General features: G+C 47.7%; 3 protein-coding genes across 4 annotated transcripts; 2 read left to right on the forward strand and 1 right to left on the reverse strand.

Annotated features, from left to right (window-relative positions):
* The first annotated feature begins 4,794 nt into the window (after nt 1-4,794).
* ATP5MF (ATP synthase membrane subunit f) lies at nt 4,795-6,389 on the forward strand. Its single transcript, XM_039731691.1, has 4 exons — nt 4,795-4,844; nt 4,936-5,043; nt 5,824-5,940; nt 6,235-6,389. Exons 1-4 carry the CDS (start codon nt 4,832-4,834, stop codon nt 6,261-6,263), a joined length of 267 nt encoding a protein of 88 aa, XP_039587625.1. The 5' UTR covers nt 4,795-4,831; the 3' UTR covers nt 6,264-6,389.
* Nucleotides 6,390-7,251: 862 nt separating this feature from the next.
* CPSF4 (cleavage and polyadenylation specific factor 4) lies at nt 7,252-13,816 on the reverse strand. Its single transcript, XM_039731685.1, has 8 exons — nt 13,592-13,816; nt 12,619-12,669; nt 12,127-12,279; nt 11,296-11,391; nt 11,055-11,148; nt 10,276-10,348; nt 9,629-9,721; nt 7,252-8,465 (listed from the first exon to the last, which is right to left on the reverse strand). Exons 1-8 carry the CDS (start codon nt 13,692-13,694, stop codon nt 8,397-8,399), a joined length of 732 nt encoding a protein of 243 aa, XP_039587619.1. The 5' UTR covers nt 13,695-13,816; the 3' UTR covers nt 7,252-8,396.
* Nucleotides 13,817-13,920: 104 nt separating this feature from the next.
* PTCD1 (pentatricopeptide repeat domain 1) lies at nt 13,921-18,552 on the forward strand. 2 transcript variants are annotated; one of them, XM_039731684.1, is made up of 9 exons: nt 13,921-14,336; nt 14,443-14,566; nt 15,100-15,240; nt 15,432-15,650; nt 15,978-16,079; nt 16,391-17,140; nt 17,378-17,494; nt 17,813-17,995; nt 18,227-18,552. In XM_039731684.1, exons 1-9 carry the CDS (start codon nt 14,011-14,013, stop codon nt 18,404-18,406), a joined length of 2,142 nt encoding a protein of 713 aa, XP_039587618.1. In that variant the 5' UTR covers nt 13,921-14,010; the 3' UTR covers nt 18,407-18,552. The 2 variants fall into 2 exon arrangements, with proteins under 2 accessions (XP_039587618.1, XP_039587617.1); XM_039731683.1 differs by having other exon boundaries at nt 13,921-14,267; nt 14,368-14,566.
* The last annotated feature ends 308 nt before the right edge of the window (nt 18,553-18,860 follow it).

Genomic DNA, 18,860 nt, shown 5'->3' on the forward strand with positions numbered 1-18,860 from the left:
ACTTATAAAATAAGGTACTTTTGCAACTGACACCAGATGCAAGCAAAGGCCAGCAAGACGGAACCAAAGGAGGAGGGAGGAATTCCCCCTCCCCACTCCCAAACCCAGGGCTCAAATTTCACCCCTTAAAAAGATAATCACAACATTAATGTACACATTTTATCACAAGAGCATGAAGATGCATCAACACTGAAGTGCTGTGAAGGAGAAAAGAACTATGTACATGCTAAACTATTAATCATTGGTAAGTGATCTCCTCTGCAAAGTGTTTTGAGGTTGATGAAGGAAAATGGCTCTATAATAACACAGAACAAGCAATCTGCTTGCAATCACAGGTTCATTCTCTCAACTGCTTTTGCCATGTCAGTCCCTAGGTATTATTATCTCTGCAAGGCAATTCACCATTTTCCTGAGGAAGCCTGGCCATGGAAGAGATTTCAAACTCCACACCCTTTTCTTACCCTATTCAACGCTGGAGTCTGGTTTCCACTGTAAGCACAATTTTAGATGAACGATGCCGAAACCCCAGCAGCTGCTCTGCTCTCACCACACCAGGCAGTTCATACAATTAAAAAATAACTGACTGGATGAAGCAACCTGGGGCCATAACTTTTCTCCAAATTACTGGCTGATAGAATGTGCATCTCTCTGTTGAGCTTCTGCAAGAGCTGGTAGCCCGTGATTTCTCTTTCTCCTTGATGGCTGCAGCTCCTTAACCTGTGCTGGTAGGAATTCATCAGATTTAAATGAGTGCTCTGGAGCCAAGAGGCATCCTGTGCCAAACCACATGTTTCAGAACCATATCTGGTCCACAAACCACTGAAGGTTTTATCCTTTATTAAAAGCACTGGGTGCTTTGTCATCAGTTTCAGTGGGCACGGGATCATTTAGGTAAATCCTCGTTTCTTGACCTTCTTGAAGGCCACTCTGTGCTACCTCACACACCTGCAGACCCTGTGTCTGTATATTCCTGCAGGACCACTGACCACCCAGGTGAGACCTTGAATCTTCAAAGGATGGCACACAAAACAGGAAATATGATCCCAACCTCTGAGGGAGACTGTTCTGCTTTTTGCTTCTCCTTTTCAGCAACTCAGATGAAGTGTGACTTAACTTTTTGGGCCACATCTGAATCTTTGGACTAAAAACTACAATATTATGTGTTACCCTTGTTAGTGGAGAAAGAAATCTCTTTTGTATCCATTGACGTCTTTTGCAAAATGCTCTGTGTTTTTTGAATTTATTTCTATTTTTATTTCTACTTCTATTATTTCTATGCCATTATGTACAAACTTCACAGCATTTTCTAGAGAGGTCTTCACTAAGACGAAAACCTCAGGGCAACACTCCATTAAGCTTTTATTTTTAGAGGTTGGGCTAAACCTTCTTGAATTTGGTAGGTTTAACTGGATTCCTTTATTTAAGGTAGCTGAAGGAGACATTAAGTCTATTGCCACCTACAATACAAGATTGCTCAAGAACCTGAAGGCTCTGGGAGGACAGTTTGGAGTAGGATATTAAAAGGAAAGAAGGTTATGTGTGGATGCTATGGTTCAGGTGGAGGAAGAGACAGAAAGACAGACTATGGAAACAAGCAGAGAACGGAAACTTCAAAGAGCCTGAACAATCACTGATATAAGACCTGGACTGAATACAAGGATTTGGGGTCACATTGCTGCCTGGAGCAGGTCTGGAGCTCTAAGCAAGCAACTGGTTCTCAGTGTGTGAATTCTTCTGTGGTCAGGAAAAAAGGGCTGCGAGAATTCTTGTAAGCAAACAGAAACACATCAGAAACATCTTTCTTTGTCACAGATCCTCCCATCTGGATCAACCAACAAGACCCTGAGTTTTGGCCAGCAGCACAGGTCAAAAGCAGGAAATGTGCAGCAAAACCTCCTGCACATCTGCACCATTCCACTCTTCCTGCTGGGTCAGGTTAAGGTGGCATAAAGAGAACAGCCCTGTTCCTCTCACCCTGCCAGCATGGGCAGCTCAGGCCAAGGCTTGAGTCACGGCTGCCTCTAATTGAATTGGAGATGGATCCTCATTAAGGATGTCCATTCTTACCCCAACAATCCAAATTTCCCCAGATCTTGCTATAAGTAGTTTGAGCAGCTTTATGTGCTCTTCTACTCTGCAGGGAACTCCTTAAAACGAGGCCCCCGCCACTGGCTTTCTTCCTGTAGGTGAATTAATCTGCCTTGCATGAGTAATCCTATTTAAAACAATAGGTTGCCTTGCAAGAATGAGGGAGGCAAGTTTGGAGCATGATTTTCTGCAAGTACTGTAAAAAGGGCACATAGTAGTTCATCAGGGGACACTTCAGCCATAAAACGACAGTTACCGGTACAGTCCAATAATAAAATAAAGGATAATTTAATAAGAGGATTTTAAACTCATTTAGCAGGGTCTAAATTTGGAATCCTTTCTTCAGGTGATCAGACACACTACACATTCCTAATCTTACTTTCTGTTAAAAAGGGAAAAAAATTAAAAATCAAGCAGCAAGCAATGGATTCCTTCTGCCTTTGTTTTAAAATGATGTTATGTTTGTTATGTTATGTTATGTTATGCTATAGAAGTACTCAATGTAAATAAATTAATTTTGGTAAAATAGAAGGTGAAGCTAGACACGGATACCAGCCTCTGATGTGTGACACAGTTCCATATATCTTCAGGCAGCACAAGTCCCTCACCTCATTTAATACCAGGTAACACAACCCTGCAGACTCCAAGAATCCTGCAGTGGCAGGAGGGAGCAGTATGGAATAAGACTCTGCGGGCTAAGAGAAGTAAAAGCTGCAGAGATTAGTGTTTATGTGGGAGCCCTGTGGGCTCCTTTCAGCCTCCTTAATTTAGTTTTCATCTCTGATCCGCTCTACCAGTCCTCTGTGGGATGGAGATTTCACATCCAGGAATCCCGGGGTGCTGTTTGACCTGTCAGGGGCTGCTCCCTGCTTACCGCTGCAGCACTTTGCTTTTCATCTTCAGCACAATAAACAACAACAAACCCTGACACTGCCATGAACCTGCACGGGAGGATTTGAAGCCTCTAGAGGTCACTACACGGGGACCATCAGCCGCAGCCGCTGCCTGCGAGTGACACCTGCTGGAGTCACACCTGGTGCCACCACCCAGGGCTGCAGGTGTGCCCAGGGTGGGCCCGAACCCCCCAGCAAGGCTCTGGGGAAAAACAAAATAAATCTGGATGGCTCTTTCCCATTTTACTCTGAGCTGGTGCAGTCTTACCTCAAGTCACGCATGCAATTTTGTACACCACAATACAAGATATAAAGCAATTAAAAGGAGGGATATGGAGATGGGAAAAGGTTTGGGGAGAAGCAAAACAAGGAGTGGTTGAGGTGACTTGGTTTGTCCTGCTGGTGGAGTCTGAGGGGAGATTCATCAGGGCTGCAGCTCCTCCCGAGGGGCAGCTGCAATCTCTGCTCTCTGGGAGCAGGGACAGCACCCAGGGAATGGCTGGAATGTCAGGGGGAATATCAGTAAAATGTTCTTCTCTCAGAGGGGAGTGGGGCACTGACCAGGCTCCCCAAGGAATGGTCACAGCCACTCTCAGGGCTGCACAGGCTGTTCCATGCAGGGCCAGCACTTTGATCTTTGTGGGTCCCTTCCATCTTGGGATATTCTGCAATTCCTGTTTCAGGAAGGTAAAATTTATCTTTATCTGCACATTAACTGCTCTACCACTCTGGTTATGAGGGTTTATTTACACCGCATACCCCAACCCAGCCTCTCCTTTTGTCTTTGACACTCTTCCAGAGGAGCTGGAGCAGAACACAGCATATTCCCACAGGGAAAAGTCATCAGTGGGCACTGAAAAAATAACTTCTTACAGTACAATAAGTGAGAATTTCAATGTATGTTGCAGTATATGCTGTCTGTGAGCACATATTTGCTGTGTTAGAGCTGCAACTTAAGAACACACTGGAAAGGGTTCATTTGTGGGACATCGACAAGATTGCTGATGGAGACGTGTGAAGATGCTGATGACAACTTGTGAATTTTTCTATATTTCCTCACAATCTGAAGCACTGCAAGGAGGGCACCTGACACCCCAAAACGTGGGACGGTGAGAGGCGCTGCCCTGGGGGATTGAAGGACATGATCAGGAGTTGTTTACCATCCCCTGAGGAAGGGCACAGCTGATGAAGGGACCTGCTGGACTGGAAATGAAGGGAAAATCCCTCAGGTGCCCCAGCTCTCTGCCAGGCTGGCAGTGCCTGTGGCAGCTGGGGCAGAGTGTGCAGCCCTCACTGGGGATTTGACTCCCAGAGAGCAGATCACAGAATCACGGAATGTTAAGGGATTGGGAGGACCTTAAAGATCATCCAGTTCCAACCCTCTGCCATGGGCAGAGACATCTTCCACTGAACCACGTTGCTCTCCAATTTGTGTTTAACCTGGCCTTGGACACTTCCAGGGATGGGCAGCCACAGCTTCTCTGGGCACCCTGCGCCAGGGCCCCATCACCCTCACAGGGAGGAATTTTTTTCTGTATATCTAACAAAATTTTCCCCTATTTCTAATTAGCACCCATTACTCTTTGTCCTGTCTCTAGAACAGGCTGGGCGGGCTCAAGGCGGCACCGGGACCGCCATGGCCCCTCCTGAGGGGGCCGTAACACACCCAAGATGGCTCCGTGACACACCCAACATGGCGCTGTGGCACACCCAAGATGGCGCCACGACACACCCAAGATGGCTCCGTGGTACACCCAAGATGGCGCCGGCCCCGTCCCGCCCGCCGCCCGCGTTCCCGCCCTTCCCTCCTCCCATGAGCCCCCGCGCCCGTCCCTTCCGGGCACCTCAAGATGGCGAAGCCGGGTGAGTGTGGGGGATCAAGGTGACCGCGGTGCTCCCCTCCTTCCCCCCTCAGCCCCGCGCTGACCGGGCTCGCTCCCTCTCCCCGCCGCAGTTCTCCTCAAGGACACGAAGCTGATGGACGTGAAGCTGGGCCAGCTGGGCAGCTGGCTGGCCATGAGGGACTTCACCCCCGGCGGCATCTTGGGGGCCATGCGAAGAGGTGAGGGGCTGCGGGACCCCGATTCCTGCTCCTGACGGAGCCAGGGAGAGCAGCACGCGAGAATCCCTGCCTGCCGGAGTGGATGGTGCCCGGGGGGAGAGTGTCTGGCAGCACAGGGCCAGTTTTGCCTTCCCAGAGCAGTTTTTTCCTGTAATATCTTGTTTTTCCATCTGTAAATTTATTTCTCATGTGGGCTTTATCTGCTGGCGGTATTCCTTTTTGTATAAAGGGGAAATGGGGTGCCCTTAGTCCTGAACCCATCGGCTGAAAATCTTGAGGTTTCACAGCATCACAAGTAAACAAAAAAGGATTAAAATGCAGTGATTCCTACGGATGGTTAAAGGGGAGACAGAGCCGTTCTAGATCACTTGGCACTAATGTCATTTCTGTAGATACAAACGTCATTCAGGCGGATTTAAACACAAAAAGTCAAATGCAAGTGTCTGCCTTTGATCATTCATGTGTGGATGTATATATTGTATGGAAGAGTTAGATAATTCCAAAGCAGCTTGAGCTTATGAAAGTCATAATAACATTTAGGAAAAAATGGGAAAATGGGGATTTTTCCCTTTTGTTTATTTTTTAAGGCTTAGGTCTATTAACTTGGGATCACCCTGCTCAACCAACACACAGGCTGCCTCCTCTCAGACTTGCTTCTGACACCTTCAAATGTTTCATTAGAACCAGTTTCTGAAGTTTTGTGAATCCAGGCTGCTTCTTTCTCTCTCAGGGTAACACACAACTCATCTGGCTGCTCTGAAAATTTTTCCTCCTCCACAGGTCACGAGAGATACTACAACAAATACATCAATGTGAGGAAGGGGGGCCTCGGGGGTCTCTCCATGGTGCTGGCTGGGTATGTTATCCTCAGCTACATGTGGAGCTACAGTCACGTGAGTAAGTAAAAACCATGGCTGAGTGTGTGCAGGGCAGCTTGGGAGGTTACCTGGGGAATAAAAACAATTACCTGCTGCTGCTTTTAGAAATTAAATGAAAGATTGTTGACAAACAAATTTCTTATAGCCATAGAAAACTTGAATGCTGAGTATTTTCTTGGCAACGAAGAAAGTTTAGACCTGACAGCACCTAGAAAATAAATGCTGATGGGTTTTTCAGAATGCTTTGTTGCCTGTAATTCCAGGTGTGGTGGGGTTCTTTTCTTGTGAATTAACTTGCTGTGCTTTGCTGCAGAGCACGACCGCAGGAGGAAATACCACTGAAGCACCCTCAGAAGGTGAAGGTGCAGCTCCTGGCACAGCTACCCTGACACGAGACAGCAGAACCACGGATATTAAACCTGTACTCTTGTGACCAATAATAAAGTGCATACACTTTACATTTCCTGAGCTGACACTCTCCTAATTGAATTGCTAATTGTACTGTGCAAATAAACTTGTCTTCTGAGGGTTCCACCCCTCAGGGTAAGTTCAGAGGGAAAGCAGCTGCTCCTTGGGCTGTATTAGAAACTGGGGGAGCTGTTGGTAACTGATTCCTGTTTGATAAAATGATAGCATGGGATTGCTTCTTCCTGGCCATTATGGACAGGATGAGTTTTGATTTGAAAGAATGTTTGAGCTTTGTGTGCCCTGTGGGTGTTTCTGGTTCTCAGTCAGGCTCTCACCAGGGGCTGGAGGTGTTTTGGGCAGTTTTCCATCATTGCAGAGCACTGAGATGGGACAGGGCTGCAGCTCTCCTGTCACTGCCTCAGGTAACCAAAATTTCCATCACAAATCTACTTCCTTTCACTGCTGAAACTGGGAGGTCATTCTGAGTGGGAATAAGCTTCAGACTTTTAATCTATCAAAATAAAGAAAACTTTCCTTCTTAAATGCAGCTCAAAGGAGCCCCAGTCACACCAGCACCTGGAGCTGGGCACTGCTGCCCACCTGAACCATCCCTGTCTGAACAGCAGGGAGAGTGAAAACCACTTCTTGAGGGACACGAACAACGTCCCAAGAGTGGTCACAGGAAGGCTTCCAGGAAGGCTTTCAGTGCTGGAAAACTGGTACTGAAGCCCAAAAGCTCCTGAGCAAAATGGGGAAGGTGGTCAGACACAGGAGTGTTTTAGCTCCCTTTCCACATGCCCAGTTCCATACAGATCACAGCTCGGTCTGAGTGGGGCACAGGGTGTTATCAAAGTGTCTGAGGGTCTGTGACTCCAGACTTGAAACTTCCACACTGAAATAACTGCAGTCATTGACACCAACACAGGCTCTCTGGTCACTTCTCTTAATCCAGCCACATTTACCTTGTTCTTCAAGAGAAATAAATTCACAGGCAGCTTTTGCCATCAGTACATTTCAATAAAAACAAAGTATAAAGGCAGGTAGCAAATGAAGAGATGGGGTAGAATCAGTAAGGCTCACATTGTGGGTATTTTTTTTGTTTTAATTCACATTTTGTCATTGGCCCTTTTGAAATAGTCATCTCAAAATAAAGGGGGGTTGTGTTGAAAAAAAATACTCCCAGAAGGAATCTCTACCAACACTTTAAAAGCAGTGTTCCCTAAGAATATACAGCTCCACTTCCTGCTCTCCAGTGTGGGAACACCTGCTCAGTGTGAGCTGGATGATGGGGGCTGAGACAAGGCTCTTCTATTCCTACTCCAAGCCGTGCTCTTGTCCCTCCTTTCTGCAAGTGGGAACTGAGCACAGATGCAGCTTTCCTATAATCATTGTTCCTCATTGTCTGGCTAACCAGAGAGATGCCAATTTAATCTCCCCCTGAGCAGGTCTCTCCCAGAGGATTGATTTCTAACCTCCAGTACAGCAAGAAGCACAGAAACAAAGTGAGTGGACACAGGTTTTACTGCCTGATGTACGTGAGAGGTTTCTTCAGCCACCAGGACAAGCTCACCAGGCTGAGCTGGAAACAGGACTTTGCTTTTGAAGAGCTACAGGACAGCAGCATCCCTGCTTCCTCACTGAGGAGAAGACATTGCAAGTGTTAAGTTTTCCCAGTCAGACTTCCTGCTTCCACAGGGAGGGCTGAAACGCTGCAGATTCTCCGAAGAGAAGTGGCAAAAGGAAAATACTTTAAAGAAACACTGGCCTAAGACGTGTTTATGTGGAGTGCTGCACCAGTAAGGGCTTGGTTTATCTACTGGCTTTTAGATCTACCTTTCATAAGGGCTCAATGAACACATGCGGAGGCCAAAATCGATTTTAAAAAGGTTAAAACTTAAAAAAAAGTTGGGAACAATTACAAAAATGTTGCTTAGCAGCAGCCAGCCTCTGACCAGTTCTTTCAGTAATGGCATTAAAAAAACAACCTGATTAATAGCTCCAGACATTGTGCTAGGCAGAAACCTTTCCTCAGTGGTAACAGCTCCCTTACACCTTCCTGCTGCTCCTTCACTGTCCACTGAGAAAGGCCAGGTGTCCTTTGGTGCATCTGTTGGCATAATGACCTTTTTCACCACACTGAAAGAGAAAGAGACAGGAATTATTGCAGAGATACAGCTCTTTCCTCCTAGCTGCTTTATTAAGGCATCCAGCAACTGCTCCCATTTGGAAGCCTTTCCACAGGTGGGATATGCAGCATTTAGCAGGTGAAGTGAAACAGGGTGTCAGGGGGGACAGGATTTACGGGCTGCTACCACACCTTGGAGCAAAAACTGCTTCTATGCTGGGAGTAACCTGATGCCATGTTATTCTAAGGCATTTCCAAGGAGAGAACCCTCAGCACACAAGGAGGATTTCAGCATTTGAGGCTTCTCAGACTACTCCACGTGATATGCACCATATCCATGGGGACTCTCCTGATCTTCATGAATAAACAGAGAAAAGCACCTCTGAACTTGAGAAAGTCACAGATTCACAACTTTGCATCTTGAAGCTACTCAAACACAGAGAAATGCCAGTATTTGTGCAACAGCCTTCTCCAGATCTGTAATTTACTTGCAGATAGAAGAGACATCTATTAAAGGTTTTCAGTGAAATGGATTCAGCTATTTAATATCCCTGGCCAATCACAGTGACTTTCACCCAAAGCAGCACCTAAGGCTCAGAGTTGACATGTAAAATGTTGTAACTGTCAGGCCTAAAGGGACAGGAAGATTCTTTGTCCTCTTCTAGTGACTGTGGCTTTTGTGGAAAAATAAGGAGATGGCAACTTGCATGGCTCCTAATTTTCCTGGTGCTCCTCAATGAGCAACCAAGGTGAACAACTCATTCCTTGGTCTGACACCCCAGGGTGCATTTACAGCTCAAACATTGAGCAGCCTTTGCAAACCTAATTTCTGTTACTTTCAATGATCTTCCAGGAAACAGGAGAGAAGAGAATCTACACCCACCAGTGCAAGCAAATCAGCTTATGAGACACAAAATTACTATTAACTCTTATTTGGAAATGTGCAACTTGGCAGTCTCCTTTCAGTCTTTAGGGCAGGGTTTTCCTGTTTATTAGCAGACAGCAAAGTCCTACAGAATTTGCCATTGTCACAGCAAGGCAACTCAAGGCCAATTCCCACAGTTGTATCCAGGCACCACACAATGTCTGCTGAGCAGAGCTCAGAATTCATAAACCTTTTTACACTGTGAAAAAGCCTTTTTCTTTCCCTCCTGAGCCCTCCCCTCTGCATTACCTTGTAGCAGGTGACCTGCTCCAATGGCCGGGGTCCTCTGTTCCCACTGTTGTTATTTTGAGATTGCATGACTCCAATGACTTGGGGTGTCCTCTGTTGGGTAGGAGAAGAGTTCTGACTCGTTAAGTGCATCAAAGAGAAAGATCTTAGTGCTTTTTGTTTTGTTAAGAAGGGAAAAGAGCACCCCATATGTCAAATGATCAGTTTTCCTCCAAATCTGTGTGTGGGTGCTCTGCCAGCTGGAGCACCAGAAAGAAGAAATCAAGCACTGAGCCTTACAAAGCCCAGTGATCCTGTTTTTTCTCTGGAAAGCAGATTTGGAGAGTAGGTTTAGGCTGCTAAAATATCATTGCCATCACGGAGGGATGTCACCCTGATTACAAAACCTGGCAGACTGCTGCACAACCACACATGATGTGTTTCTGTGTAGCGTGGGAGTGTTCTGTGACATGATCTCCATGTGAAGATGGAACAATTGTGGGGTTTCATCACTACAATGGCACTCAGGGTTGCTCACTGTTTAATTCTCCCTTCCAAACCCAAGAGCCTGGGTGCCCAATTTTGACCACTTGACAACCTATTCTATTTTAAAGCACTGTGGGAGAGGTTTGAGGGTGGCTGTGTGGGGAGGCAGGGAATCTGGGTACCTTTTGCTGTGTTTGTGTTGGCTGAGGCAGTGGTGGTTGCTCTGTGGTTCCCATTGGCAGTTCAAACCGAGGGCTGGTTTAGATGGAAACAAGAAAATTGATTCTCAAATCATATGCCAACATTTTATCATCAGCTCAGTCAAGTAACTCCAAACAACAAAACATTCAGCCAGTTAAATCTGGCTCACAGGAAACAGACCTCCCCCTCCTCACTTCTCTTTACATATGTGTTGCATACCCCTCTGCCTTCTGGAATAGAAATCCATGTGATTCCACTGCACTGATGGCACCTAATCACCATGCCAGTCTTACTGGGAACCCCCTGGAGAGGCCCTGCCCCATGTCATAGACTGGTTTGGGTTGGAAGGGATTCAAAGCTCATACAGTTCCAACCCCCTTGCCACAGGCAGGAACACTTTGAACTATCCCAGGTTGCTCCAAGCTCCATCTAACCTGACCTTGGACACTTTCAGGAATGGGGCAGCCACAGGTTCTCTGAGCAACCTGTGCCAGGGCCTCCCCACTCTCACAGGGAAGAATTTTTTAATAATGCCTAATCTAAACCTATTCACTTTCAGTTTGAAACCACTCCTCCTTCTCCTGTCACTATGTGCTCTTGTAAATACTTTTTCAATCCTCACATCAGTAAAAATTTGGCCCAGCTAAACACTGGCAAATCTCCAAACCATTGGGAAGCACGGGAGCACCCTCGTTTAACATGGTACCAGACCACAAAGGAAACACAACAAGGCTGCAGGGCAGGCCTGGAGCATACTCACTGCATGAATTTACAGGCAGGCCCCTCTGGACAGAATCCTACCAGGTAATTCACACAAATGACTCTCCGAGTGTGCCGATGTCTGCACAGGGGACCTGCAACAGCACAAAGCTCAGCAGGTCACATCCCATACATCCACATCCCAGCAGATCCCAGCAATCCATCACCAGATAATGCAAAGATGGAGCAGCAACACTCCCCCTTGATCTGCAGGCACAGGAACAAAGCGTGGGAGCACATACCGTGTTTACAGAAGCCTCTGTCATACCAGGGACAGTCTTTGATCTTCGACTCCGGGTCAATGTGCAAGAATGGACATTCCTTGTTACTGCATTCCCCTGTAGCAAAGGCAAACACACCTCTCAGTCAACTGTGCAGGTCTGAGATCAAAATGACTCTCAGAACATTACCTGGATCATGTAGCTCCCACAGAGCTGTTACCAGCATTTGTAAGTTCAGCCATAACAGTCTCACTGCCTGCTTTAACCTCCATGAAGAGCTCCAAGGGCTCACCCCTGATGAGCCAAGTTCTACCAGACTGGATGATTTATGTTTTTTAAAAAAAATGGGGGAACTAAATTTGAAAGAGCAGTCATGGTAATAAAACCCAAACATTTAGTGCACCAGAAGTGTGGAGGAACTACAAATTGCACACTAACCTCAATCCAAGGAAACCTACAAGAGTGTAAGTTTCTGGCACCAAGTTGCCTCATTATGTCCAGATCTCCAGAGCTGGAAAGCAAGTGCACAAAAGTTTTGCACACCCATGCCCTCTGCTGCTCATCAGCTCCCCAAAATCAGAGTCATGCAAAGACCAGCTGCTCAGCCTACTCATCTCACACCCCAAAAAAGTGAACTTAAGGCAAAAAAAAAGCAGTAAAAACAGCAGTTTCCCCCCACTTCCTGCAAGGGACAAGCAGTCAAGTGAAGACATCTACAATACAACACAAATTTACGTGGATGATAAGGTGAAGCAGATCTGGAAAAATGTCAATCTAACATCAGACACAGCAGAATGTAATGCTCTGAGGAGGGATCTTCTCCAGACTCCCACAGCTGTAGGAGCAACTTACCAAACTTGGAGTAGAAGTAACACTCAGGCATCTTGGTCATGTCATACTCGTGCAGGAACTCGCACTGGTCTCCCTTTTTGCACAGTCCACGTAGCCAGTGTTTACAAACAACTGTCTTTTCCCCACTGATGTGTCTGAACGGGCACATGCCTCCTGTGGAAGGGTGGTTGGGGCAAGGAGAAGGCAAAAAAGAACAATTAAAGTGTGTCACACAGGGCAACAGCAACCCCTCTGCAAGAGGGGCTTCAGCTTATGGTGAGTTCAGACCTTCCTTTAATAGTGGCTTTGCTTACTTACTTCCCAGCTCCCTTAAAAAACACCATTATTTCCCAATTACTGCAGATATTCCAACAGCCTTCAGTTTTCTCCTCTATCTAGGTTATCCCCTCAACTTTACAAAACAGGAGCACTATAAACAGTGCTGGAAAATCTGCTTTCACCCCCCCAGTCCTGTGAGAATAATTGCTTTTTCCAATATTCCACACAACTTGCCTTTTCCACATGCTGCCTTTAAAAAAAACTCACAGACAGCTGCGCCCGATTCTGTGGAGAGAAAAAAGAAACGTTATTTATTTTATCAAAGCTTCATAGCAATCTTTAAAATATTTCTTGCCCTAGAAAGAAAATCTAATCTCCAACATCAAGAGAAAAGCAACATTTTGGTTCAAGGAATTTAATGTCCTGCAGAGATCCTTGTGAAAGGCTGGCACTCAAAAATATCTGTTTTCTTATTGAGGGACAGTAAGGGGAGTTTGCAGAGATCTGGAGGTGCTTGTTTTGCTTTTCAGCTATGTAAGTTCTTGACTGGGTTTTCCTCTGGTGTTAAGTCAGTCATATCACAGAATATCCTGAGCTGGATAGGACCCAGAGGGATCACCAAAATCCAACTCCTGAACCCTTTATTTGTAGTCATGGTGTTAAAAGTCTTATATTTGTTTACCAGTACTGCCTGAAATAACCATTAGCATGTCATCCTTGGCAGATCCTGACAGAGAGGAACATTCAAGGGAATTAAACACAAGTTTAGCAGCCCAGCCAGAAAAATTAATCAAACTATGAGTCTCCCAAGTCTGTGTCAGACTGGAGGAAAGGTTTAGAGAGTCAGCCATGGATATACCTAAGTCTGATGACTCTTCCCATCGAAATACCTCATCTACCAAAAGGGAATGAAAGAGGAAATATAAAGTACTGTGCAGGAGAGTGATGCTTATAAACAGCAACATCTCAACTTCAATTTTCCAGCCTGGCTGGAATCTCACTACGTAGAATTTCACTAAGTAGGAAACAAAAACATCTGGGTTATGACAGAAACCTCACGGGGAAAGCAGAAGCTGGGTGTATCCATGGGTAAGAGGATGAGGAACACGCTCAGACCCCTGCAAACCCCCCAGCCCTGCCCAGCCCACCCTCCTCGGCCCCCCGGGCCCGGCCCGAGCCCCCCGCGGAGCAGAGAGCCCACACGCACTGTCCATGCCAGGGAAGGGGAGCGGCTGCGCCCCCAGCTGCTGCTCCACGGCCAGCTCCAGGTCGAACGTGATGTGATCCACGCTGGCGATGAGCTCTTGCATGGTGGCAGCTGGGGGCCGCCGGCAACGGGAAGGTAGGGGCGGAATGGTGGCGGTGTTGGAGGCGGCGGCCGGGCGGGCCCGGTCGGAGCGCCCCAGCCCGGCGGGCAGCGCGCGCGCTCCGGCCAATCAGCGCTCGGAGCGCCCCAGCCCGGCGGGCAGCGCGCGCGCTCCGGCCAATCAGAGGCTAGGCGGGGACACGCCCCTTCCGTGCGCGCAGGCGCGGCGGGTCAGGGGCGGGGTGAGGAGGGCCGGTGTGAGGGGAGGGCCGGGGCCGGGTTCTGATCCCGCTCCCGCTCCCGGTCACAGCGGGCGCATCATGGGCTCCCTGCGGCTCCTCGTCCCCCGCTGGTGCCGCTATGCCTCCCCTGTTCTGCTGCAGGCGCGGTGCGCAGCCCCCGGGGTTGGACCCGGGCAGGCGCCGCTCCTGTCCCGGCCCCCCGGCCAGGGCCCGGTGCCGGGCTGGAGGACGTGCAGCTCCTCCAAACTGCCCGGCAGCGACCCCAGAGAGATCAGTGCTGGCAGCTCCGCTGGAGCTACCGAGGACCAGAAGGATGACGATGATGATGATGATGAAAGTGTGGAGTTCGGGACGCTGTCTGATAAATTTTCCTCTAGGAAATATTACCACAAAACCACAGCGCGAGGAGCAGAAGGATGACGATGATGATGATGATGATGAAGGTGTGGAGTTTGGGACGCTGTCTGATAAGTTTTCCTCTAGGAAATATTACCACAAAACGACAGCGCACTTTCGGGATTTAAAGCTTCGAGAAGAAGGAGAAGAAGAACCAGAAAGAAAACCTCGACGTGGCCCTAGGAACACTCCCTACTGGTACTTCCTACGGTGCAAGGCCCTCATCAAAGAGGACAAGGTTTGAGCCCAGCTCTTCTCTTGTTTTTAATGGCACTGATGAAAGGTGCAGCTCTGACCAGTCTCTATCACTTGGTATCTTTACAGAAATAATTAAAATAAGAATTTCCTGTAGACTCATAATAAACAGCTTGGGTTGGAAGAGACCTTAAAGCCCATCCAATTTGACCCCCAACCATGGCAGGGACACCTTCCACTGTCCCAGGTTGCTCCAAGCTTTGAACCTGGCCTTGGACACTTCCAGGGATCCAGGGGCAGCCACAGCTTCTCTGGCCAGCCTGTGCTAATGCCTTGCTTCCCTCACAATAAAGGATTTCTTCCCAATACCTATCCTAGATCTCTCCGCTGTCAGCTTAAAACCATCCTCCCCATCCTGTTACCACATGCCCTGGTCCAAAGACCTTCTCCAGCCTTATTGTGAGGAACCCCACACTTTGCAGGCTTGCACTACAATCTGCCCACAGCTGCATCTATTAATATCCATTTCAGTTGATTCTCTTGCTACCTCATGATGGATTTTTCTCATCCTCACAGCTGGCAGAGGCTCTGGAGCTGTTTGAGGTGCAGATGCTGAAGGAGGAGCGTGTCCAGCCAGAAGAAGGCAATTACACTGTTCTCATTGGCGGCTGTGGCAGGGTTGGCTACGTGAAGAAGGCATTCAGGCTCTACAATGATGTAGGTTTAACTTCTCCCTCAGAGTATTTCCTAAGCTAAAAGCATTTCAAACATTCAGTCATGTTACTTTGTCTCCAAAATGCTTTTGCTTAGTGTTGGCACCTTCTTAGCCTGAAACTTAAAAACAAGTTAAAAACTCAAGCTGTCCTTTTGCAAAAAGCCCAGTTCAAATCCTTTCTCTCTTCCTCTAGATGAAAAAACGAGGGTTGGTCCCCACAGAGGCCACTTACACAGCCCTGTTCAATGCCTGTGCTGAGTCTCCCTGGAAGGACTCGGGGCTGCAGAGCGCCCTGAAACTGCGGCAGCAGCTGCAGAGCAAAAACCAGGAGCTGAACCTCATCACCTACCACGCCCTGCTGAAGGTCTGTGCCCTCTGCTCAGACCTCAGGATGTGCTTGGATGTGCTCAAGGTAAATAGGTTGCTTTTCTCCTGTTAGACCTATTCTGTGCTGTGGTTAAAGCTCCTGGAGGTTGACATGTTGCATCGGGTTTTAATTTCACTTCCAGCAGAGATAATTACAGATCGTGTGTTTCTGTTTAATTGATCCTTACTGTCATATAGTGAAGTTGTCTATACCAAAGTCTAAGCTTAATTACCTAAAAGGAGGCAGTTTTGGCTTTAAAACTGGCTGGGTGTGTCCAAAATGTGTTACATCTATCCCCAGAAGATGAAGGTGGTATTTGACTTCACCACAGAGGGTGACTGGGAAGTTTAATGCTCTCTCTGCTCTTTTTAGGAAATTGTGCAGAAGGGCCATGTCCTCACAGCTGAGACCTTCAGCTTCCTTCTCATGAGCTGCATAAAGGACAGTGAAAACGGCTTCCGATTTGCCTTGCAGGTTTGTCCTCCTGTTCTGAGGGGAGGGAAAGTGCTGCTGTGTTTCACTCAGCACCTGAACACATGGAAATAGCAGTGGGGTGGTGAAATAAGAGGAGTTCAGCTCCTCCTAGCACAAGTTCTGAAAACCAGACTTTGCTCAGGACATCTCCTGTGCTGGTAAATAATCCTGGATCATCTCACAGGGCTCTCCAGCTCAAGGTCCTTGTCATGCTGTGCATTCACTCCTTCTCACACAGATCCCATTAACAGGTGTACTTACAGGCTTCTAGAGATGCTCCTATTATTTAACACCCATCTTCCCCTCTCCAGGTTTGGCAGCAAATGAATAAGCTGGGAATAAAGGCTGACAGCCACACCTACAACCTGATGCTGCGTGCGGCCAGAGACTGTGGGATCGGCAACCCCGCTGTGGCCTCTGAACTCCTGCTCAGTCCCCCTGAGAACTCAGCTCAGCTAAAGCTGCCACCTGGCAGGCACAAGGAGAAGGTGAAAAATCAGAGGAAGAAGGGATCAGAGAGTGCTGCTGTCCAGCTGGATGTGGAAGCTATGGAAAAGCAATTATTTCAGGAGAGTTCGGTGCAGCCTGAGGAACGGATCCAGCAAAATGAAAACGTGGCTCGGGCTGAAGCAGGACCCGCTGCTCCTGACAGCCCCAGTGTCACTCACAGCAGGGCTGGAGCCTTGGTGAGGAGAGCACAGAGTGAGATGGAACAGGAACAGTCACACCCAAGCCAGAAGCTGCCTTTGTGCAACCTGCCCAACCTGTTGGATTCCAGGGTGGCTGGCGCAGCCGTGGTTTCCCTGGGGACTGTGGCCACACCATCCCATAGACTGGCTCTGATGGGGGATGTGGAGGGATTCTTGAACAAAATGAAAGAGGACAATGCAGAGCCCAACATTAAAACATTCACACTACTGGCTGAGCTGGTGGAACCCCAAAGCCCCTCAGAGTCCTCTCTGCTGGCATTGCTGGATGATCATAAAGTAAAAGTAGATGTGACCTTCTTTAACACTTTAATGAGGAAGAGAAGTAAACTGGGAGACCTGGAGGGAGCAAAGGTGAGAGAAAAACCTCAGAACCAGCCTCATCACCACCTCCTTGTCTCAGACTTCTCTTTTGCTGAGACCTATTTCTCTGTCCACAGTAGAAACTGGGATCTCACACCGTTTCCCACAGGGTGGTGCTTGGGTTCATTTCTAAATATTTAAGGATTCTGTTCTAGCATGTCCAGTTCTCTGTCTGGAAAGCTACAGTAAGAATTTTTGGGAAGTGATGCCAACACTTGTGTCTTGCAGAGCATGCTGCCAGCTCTGGTGAAGAGGGGACTGTCACCTAACATGCAGACATTCTGTAACTTGGCAATTGCCTGCCACAAACAGCAGGATGGACTGCAGCTGCTCTCGGATTTGAAGGTAATCAAAGAAGAATCCTCTGCTGCTTGGGGTCTGAGCTGCAGGAAGAGGCAAAATGAAGTGTTAATGCTTTTAAAAGAGCTGCTGCTGTTTTTGTGACGAGTGGTTTTGTTCTCTTCACAAAAACATGCAGCTGCAGAGTAGCTGGAGCTCAGGTGGTCTGCCTTAGCTGGTGCTGGCCCTGCACAAGCTGCTGCACAGGTCCTGTGGTGAGAGCTGTGCTCCTTGTGTAAAAAGTGCCTCTCTGCCTTTTCCTTCTGCAAGTCCTGCACTAGTCAGCAGATAAACTTGTTTAACTGCAAAATTTGTTCTTTCCAGAGGTCTGGAATAACTCCCAACAAGTACATCTACAGCAGCCTGATTGCTGCTGCTGTGAGGCAGCTGGATTACAGTTACCTGACGGAGATCCTGCGGGACATGAGGAGCAGGCAGGTGCCTCCCAATGAGGTGATCATCCGGCAGCTGGAGTTCGCAGCGCGCTACCCGCCCAAGTTTGACAGGGTAAGGAGCCACGACTGCCAGGCTGTGAGGGCTTCACAAAGCACACCAGCAAGGGAGGGGAATCATAAATATGATGATTTAATGTCTGCCTGAGTGTCCTTTGGGTTTGTCTGGTCTGGTTGATGATTACTTGATTGCTGTTTCTTTGGTAGCATCTTGTATCTCCTGCAGGCTGGTTCTGATGTGAGCTCTCATCTAACAAAAACTTGTTCTGTTGGATTTCTCTTTCAGTACAAGTACAAAAACCCATACCTGGAGAAGATCGATGGTTTCCGTGGCTACTACTACCGGTGGTTAAAAGTTATGGCTGGAGAGGAGACCCCCCACCCCTGGGCCAAGTACAGGACAGCAAAGCCCGAGGGGCAGGACAGTGAGGCAGAGGCTGTGCAGGAAAAGGGAGCAGGATGCTGAAGTTTCCAGTTCTTCCAGCACAAGGAAGATGCATGACTTGATTCTTTAAACTGGCTTGCAGTAAAGCTGCTTTGTGTATCCCCAACCCTCAGTTCTTGCAATAGTTACACAATAAAATATTTCCTTTTGTTTTAAGGAGGAGCAAATACATTTTCAGTGAATTTCCTTCAACTGATGAGGATTAGAGAGGCTGTAGTTTAGCAAACCCTGTGCAAAACAAGGAAGAAGCAAAATCAAATTTAACAGGGGTTTAGCTCAGTGCTGGTTTTGTCTGTGTCCTGTCACTCCCCATGTGACTCAAGTCTCTAGCCTGCTGGCATTCCTGAAGGGATCTGTGCATAATTCCAGGTTACAGACCTCAGCAGAGAATTCCAGCTTCCATCTGCAAGGGGAGAACTCAGACTGGACATTTGGGAACTGTATTTCCTTTCCACACAGCCTTTTAAACAGACTT

Source organism: Passer montanus, unplaced genomic scaffold, assembly GCF_014805655.1.
Source record: "Passer montanus isolate IOZ18808 unplaced genomic scaffold, ASM1480565v1 scaffold8, whole genome shotgun sequence".
NCBI lineage: Eukaryota > Metazoa > Chordata > Aves > Passeriformes > Passeridae > Passer > Passer montanus.